The 10,737-nt window shown below is 28.8% G+C and overlaps 1 protein-coding gene across 1 annotated transcript; it reads left to right on the forward strand.

Moving 5' to 3' along the window:
* The first annotated feature begins 2,033 nt into the window (after window positions 1–2,033).
* LOC107004821 (glucomannan 4-beta-mannosyltransferase 2) lies at window positions 2,034–10,261 on the forward strand. Its single transcript, XM_015203190.2, has 9 exons — window positions 2,034–2,507; window positions 3,337–3,435; window positions 4,003–4,255; window positions 6,145–6,255; window positions 7,649–7,785; window positions 8,428–8,541; window positions 9,125–9,324; window positions 9,412–9,609; window positions 9,730–10,261. The coding sequence occupies exons 1-9, from the start codon at window positions 2,205–2,207 to the stop codon at window positions 9,887–9,889; spliced, it is 1,575 nt and encodes a 524-aa protein (XP_015058676.1). The 5' UTR covers window positions 2,034–2,204; the 3' UTR covers window positions 9,890–10,261.
* Window positions 10,262–10,737: the final 476 nt, after the last annotated feature.

Consider the following 10,737-nt stretch of genomic DNA (forward strand, 5'->3'; position numbering starts at 1 on the left):
ATATCTATAGTTAAAGGACGAAAATATTTTATTCATAGATTAATAATTTTATAGGTGGTTAAAAAAATACAACTAAGATGTGGGCAAATGAACATCATATCCCATTGTGTTCATGTCAAATTATGAGTCAGTCATTTGTTTATCTTCTACTTTGTTCCTCACATGTTGCATGTTCTTCAACTTCTTATTACAACTTTTAAAGTGACTAACATAAGTGTTTTTGTTTTGTTTCTATTAATGAAAGCCTTAAAAGAAAAGTTAAATTATTTTGTCTATCTATAAGTCACATATTCGAACAATGAAATCAGTCATCATTACTTGTTTCAGGATAATTTGTCTATTTTATATTTTGATGGTATTGGTTTCGGCTCTTTCCAAAGACGGATTATGCAGTGTTAGAATCAATTTTTTCATTAAAGAAATCAAGATATGAAAAAATAGACACACAAAAAAGTTATAGAAAATTCAACATTTATAAAAATGTTTTGTCGAGTCATAAGGTCCGAATGAACTCATTGACACTACATGACTCTGCTCCTACAATTTAAAATTTATAAACAACTACAATAATCTCAACTTTTAGTTAGTACTGTGTCTAAACAGTGGATGTTTCCTCAAAATTTATATGTAAACGAAATGTTTTGTGCATTAATCTGACAATATTTTAATTTATTTTCTTTGGGGACAAGAAGTTGTAATAGTATAATTGATAGGTCCAAAAATCAAGATCTACCCATCTATGGGGCATATGCAATAATTCACCAAACACTATACTTGTAGCTATACACCTTAGTTGCCATAGATCTATATTTATATGGATCTTGTAGATTTGGTTATTGGAATTGAGTGATTTTTTTCACCATAGAATATTCTCTTCAATGTGCATCATAAATATTTTGTGACAAAGGATATGATTGTTGATTTATTGACATTTGATGTATGTAAGAAATTAGGAAAAAAAAGAAGTTAAAAAATAAGTTATATAAGTAGGTCTAGGAATATCATTTATTCAGAATGTAAGAGACGTATTCTAGATTTAACTTTTACAAATTATGAATTTTAGAATAACAATCTCAAATTATGTATGTTTTAATAATGAATTTCTTAATGAGTTATGATTTGTACGTTTTGATGAATTTCTTAATGAATTTTGATTTGTATGTATTTATGTAAGGGATTTCCGTCCAAGTCCAACAATAGTTGTTTATTATACTATTTTAAAATGTCCAACAATAGTTATTCACTTTATAAATTTAAGACATAATGTTAAATCTATCATTAATTATAGTCATTTTTCTACTATATTTTTCAAATCATTATATTTATTATATTCAAAGGATGATTTAATAAAATTATCCTTTTATTTATACACTCTTAAATGAAAATGTATAAAATTGCACATAGGGAATAACAAATTATTTAATACTAAGTTAATTACTCAATTATATTTATTATATTCAAAGAATGATTTATTATATTCAAAGGGTGATTTAATTTGCCTTTTCTATTATATTTTTTAAATCATTATATTTATTATATTCAAATGATGATTTAATACAGTATTAAAAGAAAATGAACAAAATTGCACCTAGGGAATAACAAATTATGTAAAAACAGTTAATTACTCAATTATATTTATTATATTCAAAAGGTGATTTATAATATTCAAAGAATGATTTAATTTGCTTTTTCTATTATATTTTTCAAATTATTATATTTATTATATTCAAAGGTGATTTAATTTGCCTTTTAATTATATAGAAACTTACAAAAGAGTTCCCTTTTATTTCTCAATTAATTACTTTCCTAATTTAGATTCTTTTTCTACTCATATAGATCTTGAGTTATTCAGTCAATTGGGTCCTTTAATTAATTATTTTAAAAATACACACAGTTTTTTTTCTCATTTGTCAAATCCAGTTGTATAAAAGAAATTTAAAAAGAAAAAAGAAAAAAATAAAGGGGTCATAATAGAAATTAAAAAAAAAATGAAAATTAAGTCCAAAAATTGACTATAAAACTCCCCTTTACTCATTCCACACTCACACTAAACTCACTACCCCCCTCTCTACAATGTCATAATACTGCTCTGTTTGTTTTTTTATTGACGGACCGAATTAAATTCGATCATCAAACATAACAGAGCAGTATTATTTATATTATCAGTGTAATTTAACTTGTTATAATTTTTTTTGGCCGCCGCTATGTCGACTGTTCAAGCAACTGCCTCGGACATAGCGGGGCAAATTGGGATGATGTGGGAAGTGTTGAAAGCACCATTATTAGTACCATTGTTGAAATCAGCAGTGTACATTTGCATAGTAATGGAATTAATGTTATTTGTTGAAAGATTATATATGGGAATAGTCATTGTTCTTGTTAAGATTTTTATGAAAAAACCAGATAAAAGGTATAAATGGATACCAATGGCTGATGATGATTTGGAAATTGGAAGTGCTGATTTTCCTAAAGTTCTTGTACAAATTCCAATGTTCAATGAGAAAGAGGTAAAACAACATTTTTGATTTAATTTTTTTTCGTTTCGTTCTGTTCTGTTCAGACCCCACTTATACGATTTTTTACTTGTGTATGTTGTTGTTTTTGATTGGTAGGGGAAACATAGAGATTTGTTTTAGTTTGTTGTTTTTATATTTATGTTCTACTTTTTTCAGACCGCATTTATGTGATTTTACTGGTGTTATTGTTGATTTTGATTGGGAGGGGAAAAGTCGAGATTTTTGTTTTAGTTTGTTGATTTTATATATGTTTTCTACTGTTTTCAGACTCTACTTATGTGATTTTACTGAATATGTTGTTGATTCTGATTAGAAGGGAAAAGTAGAGATTTTTGTTTTGCATTTTGTCGATTTCAAACCCTATGTACGATATTTTACTGAGTATGTTATTGCTGTTTTTGATTGATAGGAAAATGGTAGAGATTTGTTTTAGTTTTGTTTAAAGTTGTTTGATATTTACATTTATGGTTAGTGGTTTGATGAGTAGGATCCTTTTAGCTTTTACGACAGATTTCGAGTTTGAGTTTTGTAAGTAGCTTTTTCCTTTTTTTAAGTGAGTTATACGAGGTTTGGATCAGTGTATTAGATATCGGGTGGAATTGAACTTGTCTGATAAGGAGTTTTTTCACCATTTGATTAGTCTTACGCGTCGTCAATTTAGATTAGGGTTGAAAATGATAAGATTTTTCGTAGAGAGTTTTTTATTTTATGAATTTGATTTGATGTGAATTCGGAATAGTCGAGATTCTAAAAATGAATATCATGCATCGGATGAAAAAGGAAAAAAAGATGAAAAATCCTAATGGCTTGTTTGGTGTAGGTGTATAAGATTTCCATTGGAGCTGCGTGTAACCTTTCGTGGCCGTCCGATCGCCTTGTGATTCAAGTTCTTGATGATTCTACTGATCCTATTGTTAAGGTAAGCCAAACACTACTTTAGAGAAGAAAAAAACCTTTTAAATTTTTAATTATTATTTTTGCATCATAATCATTAGAAAGTACAATCAATTATGCACATTGTACTACACTTTAAAGCTTACATCAAATAAAAAATTCCTAAATTAAATCCAAAAAAAAATTAATATTTTTTTACCTTGATCTTTGTAATCCAATCTTTTTATATTATAAGATCTAATAAAATTCACCTTTACTTGACGTATACACTTCTTCCTATATATTCTTCAACTTTTTTATCATTAGATATTTCGCTCGATATTTTTAAAATTCAATTGCAATAGTTATTATCTAAATATATATTAATTTTTTGATTTTTAATCTTTTTATCTTAAATATAAAATGATTTATGTTGACTCCTACTTTGTCCCTCTTTTTTAAATTTAATATTAAGCAATCAATTTAGCATTAATTGAGAATGTTGAGTTTTAATTACAAAAATCAATTCACCTAATTATTAATTATTTTAATGAACTTTTTCTCATTTTGTTATTAATACTAATAAATGATTTTTTTAAATTATTATTTTTAGGATATGGTTGAAACTGAATGTTTAAGATGGGCAAGTAAAGGACTTAATATAACGTATCAAATTAGAGAAACAAGAGGAGGATACAAAGCTGGTGCACTTAAAGAAGGATTAAAGCATAATTATGTTAAAGATTGCGAATACGTCGTAATTTTCGATGCCGATTTTCGACCCGAACCGGATTTTCTCCGTAGGTCGATTCCGTTCCTTATCCATAACCCGGAAATAGCTCTTGTTCAGGGTCGATGGAGATTCGGTAAGACATTAAAATCTCATATTGTTTTAACCGTTTGTGATTGTGACGTAGTTGTTGATGATTTTAATTTGCATTTATTTGTTGATATAAGAAAGTGTCGGTGGTACTATTAAATACAATTATTATTATTTAAAATGCATTAATTAAAAAAAGTGGTAAATTATTGGGGTTTTTTAATTAATTAATTTTTTTTGCATTATTTTTTGTGGGTCCCAAGAAGAATCCATCAGTCACGGGAATTGTTATTATTTATTAAGAGTAAATAACGTACATCACGGACTTCACTATTATTTTTTAAAAAAAAATTAGTCTTATGAATTTAAAAAATATTTATGCATTAAATTGTGACTATAAGATATTTATAGGTTATTTTCTTAAGTTAGGGATTATTAAAAATTATAAAATTAACGTTACATATATTTTTTTCTTGATTTTTAATAAATTTATACTGAATTTGTTGCTATTTTAGTCGTTGCGATTGAGTAGTTAAAAATTACTAAATAGGATAGTGTGTGAGTTGTTTGAATATATTTCTATCAGTCACAATAAAGTCATTTATAAAGTATAAAATTAGTTGTTATGAAATTAAGATTGGATTTGCTTTATTTTTATTATTTTATAATAATATGATGTTGATTTATGAAGTTTCCCTTAATAGGCTATCAGCCAATAAAGCAAGGATCCCATTATACTTAATTATTATTATTATTATTATATTAATATAATAATACACTTTGTATTCTTAGATAAATGAATATTCTAAATTAAGACTTCTCCATCTTCAAAATTTTAAATATTTAAGAAAGTTACTCTATTTCGATATGGCTTAATGATTACAATTCTGATAGTGAAAATTATCACTAATATTTATATTTAGACAATATATTTATGTCACGTATCTTTTAATTGATCTTTCTTTATATCTTATGTGAATACGAGATATTTTATCTATCCGTTTTTTTTTACTAATTTTGCATTCCTAATAAATTAGCGTCATTAACGGTGGGTGTAATGACGTTATTATCCTGTCCGTTTGTTGAATTCTGCCGCAGTTAACGGCGCATAATTGGAAGATAAAAGGGGTAGTTTTGTCATTTTGTTGAACAACGTGAAATATCCTTAATCAGAAGTGTCGAGATTGAGCTTTTGTAAATACGAAATCACCTTTGTTAAGAGAAGCTTCACCCCCAAAAATCTGATACCTTCCGATGTTATTTCGAATTTAGTTGAATTTTAATACAGATATCGAACATCGAATGAGATCGATAGACGTAAGAGGGGTAGATTGGTCATTAAGTGTCCCCACGTGCTATGATGCTGTGCTCAGAGCCTCAGGGTCCACTTGGTGGACCTCCACTGTGTCAGTTCCACGTGTCCTTTCTGTTTCCTCCTTTACTCTACCGACACTTCACTTACTATTTACAGCTCTTTTGTTTCTTCCCTTTTCTAATTTATTAATTATTCGATACGAATAAATTTAAGATTTAAATATTATTAAATTAAAAAAATTATAAAATTTATTAAGTAAACTTGTTTATATATATAAAGATTGAGTCAAAATTAGGAGCTCATTTGAACCTAATATTTTCGTGTTATTTGTCATTAGTATTAGTGTTAGAATTTTAATATTTGATATGATGCTAAATATTATAGAGTTTTTTTTTTTCAATTGAGAAATAATTATTTTAATTGTTAATCTATGATTGGATCCATTATTGAATGGAACAATTAGACAGCTGGTATTATAATGCAATGTTGGAAATCTAAATAATTTCATCATTGCTTTTATTTTGATTTTAAATTAAATAATTTCCAATCTCCTTTTATTTAATTATTAATATGTTAAAAAAGGTATTGAACTTATTTATTTTTAATTTTTTTTATTGCAGTGAATTCAAATGAGTGTTTATTGACAAGAATGCAAGAGATGTCACTAGATTATCATTTTACAGTGGAGCAAGAAGTTGGCTCATCTACTCATGCATTCTTTGGTTTTAATGGTGAGTGTTTATCGTCTCGAATTTTTTAAAAATATTATTATAGTTTATGTTAGATTAAAAATGTATTATTTTATTTGAATAGATAATTAAATCGTTTATATAAGGCTTTTATAGAATGTTTATATATTCGACGCGCTGTTAAATTTTTTTAAAGAATTTGAATAACAAAGCTTTAAATGAGCTTTTATGTTGCTTGAATTTTTTTAAAAAAATATTATCTGATGTGGGCCGTATATTGATATTTTAAAACGTTTTCATAAGGGTGTAACATCCGTTTAAAAGGTCTACTATCCTAAAAGAACTTGGATTTGAATTTCGAAAAACGTTTCTATATTTTGTGACACGAATCTAACATATTTTTGCAACTAATGTACCTCTTCATCCTGAATCGAAGATTTTAGATTCAAATTTTGAAAAAAATCATCATTTTTCTTTGCATTTCATCTTTAGTATAGATTTTTTTTAGCACGAATTTCAATTAGTCGGACTTGTAAAACTAAGAAGTATACTACCTGCTGAATTTAATAAAGTGAGTTATTGTAATTAATTTTAACATAAAGAATTAATTACAACTCATTTGCAGCAATGAAAGAATCAAGCTGTTATCTCACATGCTTCATCTTTCATCTATAATTAAAACTCTGACCTTTTATTAATTGAAACTTTAATTTCCACCAGTATCCCTCACATGTTTTATTCAGATTTTGTTTCAATAATAATATATTTTTTTTTAACAAAAAAAGAAAAATCATTACATACATAAAAAGAAATCAATTATTTATTCAAATATTTAGCGTAAATGTAAATAAAGTAGAATGAAAATCACGAGTGTTATTGTGATTTATTTATTTTATTATATTAGAGATAAAAAGTTAAAAGTTATTTCTTTATATTTGTTCAAATTTAATGAGCTAAGTTATTCGATATATATTGATAGGAGATTACAATTTTTTAAATTGTTTTTAATTTTTTTAAATATTAGATTATTTCTTTTATTTGTTCAAATTTTAATTAATTAAGTTACCTCACATATGTTAATGGAAAATAGTTGTTACTTAGTGTTGCTTTTTAGTCTCTTTTAAAAATATCATTTGAAATATTTGACACGATTGCGGTAACATTTTAAGAAAGTGTAATAGAAATATTTATCATCGACAACACTATCATTAACGACATAACTAATGTAATCTATAGCTTATAACAATTTAAAATTTTCATTGGGTGCATGTTAGATTATTTGAAAGTAGCGTGCGATAATATTTTTGAAAAGTCTAATAGAGTAGTTAATTATTGACAATACTGCTAACAATAACGATAACATATTTAGTGTAATCTCGTAATCTAGGAAGGATAAGAGTGTTCTGTCTAACGAAAAATGAATGAATTTTTTCAGGGACTGGTGGGATATGGAGAATAGCAGCCATTGATGAAGCTGGTGGATGGAAAGATAGAACAACTGTTGAAGATATGGATCTTGCTGTTAGAGCTAGTCTTAAAGGATGGAAGTTTGTTTATCTTGGTGACCTCCAGGTATTTGATTAAATTCCTCAATGAACCAACTTATGTTTTTATTTTAATTTTCTACTTATCTGTCTCGTTTCAATTTGTTTTGTCTGTTTTTTGACTTGATACGGAATTCGTTTCAATTTGTTTTGTCTGTTTTTTGACTTGATACGAAATTCGTTTCAATTAATTTGTATGTTTTTTGAATTGATACGAAATTTTGTTTCAATTTATTTGTATGTTTTTTGACTTGACAGGGATTTCGTTTCAATTTGTTTTGTCTATTTTTTTGACTTGACAGGGATTTCGTTTCAATTTGTTTTGTCTATTATTTTTACTTGACAGGGATTTCGTTTCAATTTGTTTGTCTGTTTTTTGACTTGGCATAAAATTTGTTTCAATTTGTTTGTCTGTTTTTGACTTGGCATAAAATTTGTTTCAATTTGTTTGTCTGTTTTTGACTTGACAGGGATTTCGTTTCAATTTGTTTGTCTGTTTTTTTACTTTACAAGGACTTCGTTTCAATTTGTTTGTCTGTTTCTTGACTTGATACAGAGTGCGTTTCATGTTTGTTTTTTGACTTGACACGAAATTTGAAAAAATTGAGAAGAAGACTTGAATCTTGTGGTGAACTTAGAGTGACTCATGAGTTGAATTTTGTTGTCTTAGGTGAAAAGTGAACTTCCAAGTACCTTCAAAGCGTTCCGTTTTCAGCAGCATCGATGGTCGTGTGGCCCCGCGAATTTGTTCAGGAAAATGGTGATGGAAATTATCAGGAACAAGGTGAGTCTCTCGGACTTTACAAAAATGTTGTTGGGCCAGTGTCGGATCGTCTAATAGTAGCCAAAAAACGCACTACTTTTGGTTGATCTGACACCTACTTTGGCTTCAAATGCACTATTGTAATTTATGTTGCTTGGACGCTTCAAAAAATGTTGTCACACCCTTGTATAGGATCCTCTAAAAGTAGCGAAAGATGTACTACTTTTGGAGGATTCGACACTCAAACACAGTAGCCAAAAATGCACTATTGTGGATCATGTTGCTCGGACTCTTTGAACATGTTGTCACACCCCTGTTGGATCCTCCAAAAGTAGCCAAGAATGCACTATTTTTGGAGTATTCGACGTTCACAATATCCTAAAAATGCACTGCTGTGGGTGTTACTACATTGTTACATTCAAGTTAAACAATGGCTCTGTTGCACCAATGTTCGATCTTATACGCACACGTTAACATTTTTAAATAATCCGAGCAGCATAGTTTATTGGTGTTAGTACTTACTATTGTTACGTTCAACTCGAGAATAAGTTAGCACAATTATCACGACGATCAACATTTTTGATGTCTTGTTTTGCTTGTGCAGAGAGTGAATTTTTGGAAGAAGTTTTACGTGATCTACAGCTTCTTCTTCGTCAGGAAGATCATAGCTCACATGGTTACGTTTTTCTTCTTTTGCGTCGTTCTCCCATTGACACTTTTGGTTCCTGAAGTTGAAGTTCCAATATGGGCTGCCATTTACATTCCTTGCATCATCACTACTCTCAACTCTGTCGGAACGCCAAGGTAGCATCATATCCTAACGTCAAGTTCTCTTTTCGTCCTCGTTTTAACATTTTCAACAATGTCCTAATCTGGCTATGGTTTATGCAGGTCAATTCATTTACTGTTCTATTGGATTCTCTTCGAGAACGTTATGGCTTACCACCGAACAAAGGCTACATTCATTGGCTTGCTCGAAGCAAAGAGGGCTAACGAATGGGTTGTCACTGAGAAACTAGGTGATGCTCTCAAGAACAAGGACAAGTCAAAACCTGTCAAGAAAGCTCGAGGACCTCTATTCGGAGACAGGTAAGAAAGAAAACTTCAATCGCGCTAAATAGTTTAGAACTTTACTGCATATTGAGAAATGATTGAACTAGTCCTAAATCCGCCCCAGTCGTTAACAATGAACTATTCCAATTTGTACAGAATTCTTCCACAAGAACTGGGATTTGCAGCATTCCTTTTCTTCTGTGGTTTATATGATGTCCTTTATGGTAAACGTCAGTACTTCGTCTACGTGTTTCTCCAAGTCATAACGTTTACCATTGCTGGATTTGGCTACATTGGAACGATAGTCCCCTCTTAGCAACACCAACACCAGCACCAGCACCAGCAACAACAACATTGTTTATTTCGTCGTCTACACAGAAATATAAGTTATATGCAGAACATTGAACCAGAAAAAAAAAATAGTAGATGGATTAGGAAATAGATAGTTTTTCATATTTTTCTCTTTTGTTAGAGTGCTGTTTTTAGCTGTGTGAAATTATATTTTGATTGAACTTGTAAGTTATTTTTTTTGGTATTGTTGCATCTCTTCAGATTTCTAGAAAAATGGCAAACAATGGCCAAATTCTGTAATCAGTTTTTTTTTCTTTTTTGGCATTCTTTTACTTTGGTCATGGATGTATTATTATCAAGACTCTTTAATATATAGAGGTACAAGTGATTCAATAAACTTAACTGTCCCAGAGTTATACTGGTAAAGTCTACTAATATTCTATCGTCTCTAGATCATAGTTGTGGGATCACACGAGGCACGTTGTTATGTTGTCACTATTCGTGGTAACGTATCTAAGATTTTTATCAAAGGATTATCTTATAGTATACAATATGATTTTCAAGCATATGTGCTATAAAGATGGTTCTAATTGGTTATAGCTTTTGCTCAAACCAATGAAGTGAAATAGTAAAGGTATATAGACTAATAAATTTGTTGCTTTTCACTACTAGGGCACTTTTTTTTTTTTTTAATTTCGGGCAGTAAACACCTTTCACGTCTATTTCTATATTTGTAGGCTTCAATCACCAAAAGAGTAAAAAAGTGGACGATCCTACGGAGGGATAAAAAATATCACTTTTTTTTTCGTCGAGTCAGCCAAAAATTTAATGAACTTAACTAAAACAAACTTAATTAGTTTCTTTTAGATAAAT

The sequence above is a fragment of the Solanum pennellii genome, chromosome 11, assembly GCF_001406875.1.
Source record: "Solanum pennellii chromosome 11, SPENNV200".
NCBI classification, from domain to species: domain Eukaryota; kingdom Viridiplantae; phylum Streptophyta; class Magnoliopsida; order Solanales; family Solanaceae; genus Solanum; species Solanum pennellii.

Excerpts from the sequence above, each read along its gene's own strand:
- LOC107004821 (XM_015203190.2), top strand. The coding sequence starts at position 2,205 with ATGTCGACTGTTCAAGCAACTGCCTCGGACATAGCGGGGCAAATTGGG. Across the intron at positions 2,508-3,336 it reads CAATGTTCAATGAGAAAGAG|GTGTATAAGATTTCCATTGG; the intron begins GTAAAACAACAT and ends TGTTTGGTGTAG. Across the intron at positions 4,256-6,144 it reads TCAGGGTCGATGGAGATTCG|TGAATTCAAATGAGTGTTTA; the intron begins GTAAGACATTAA and ends TTTTTATTGCAG.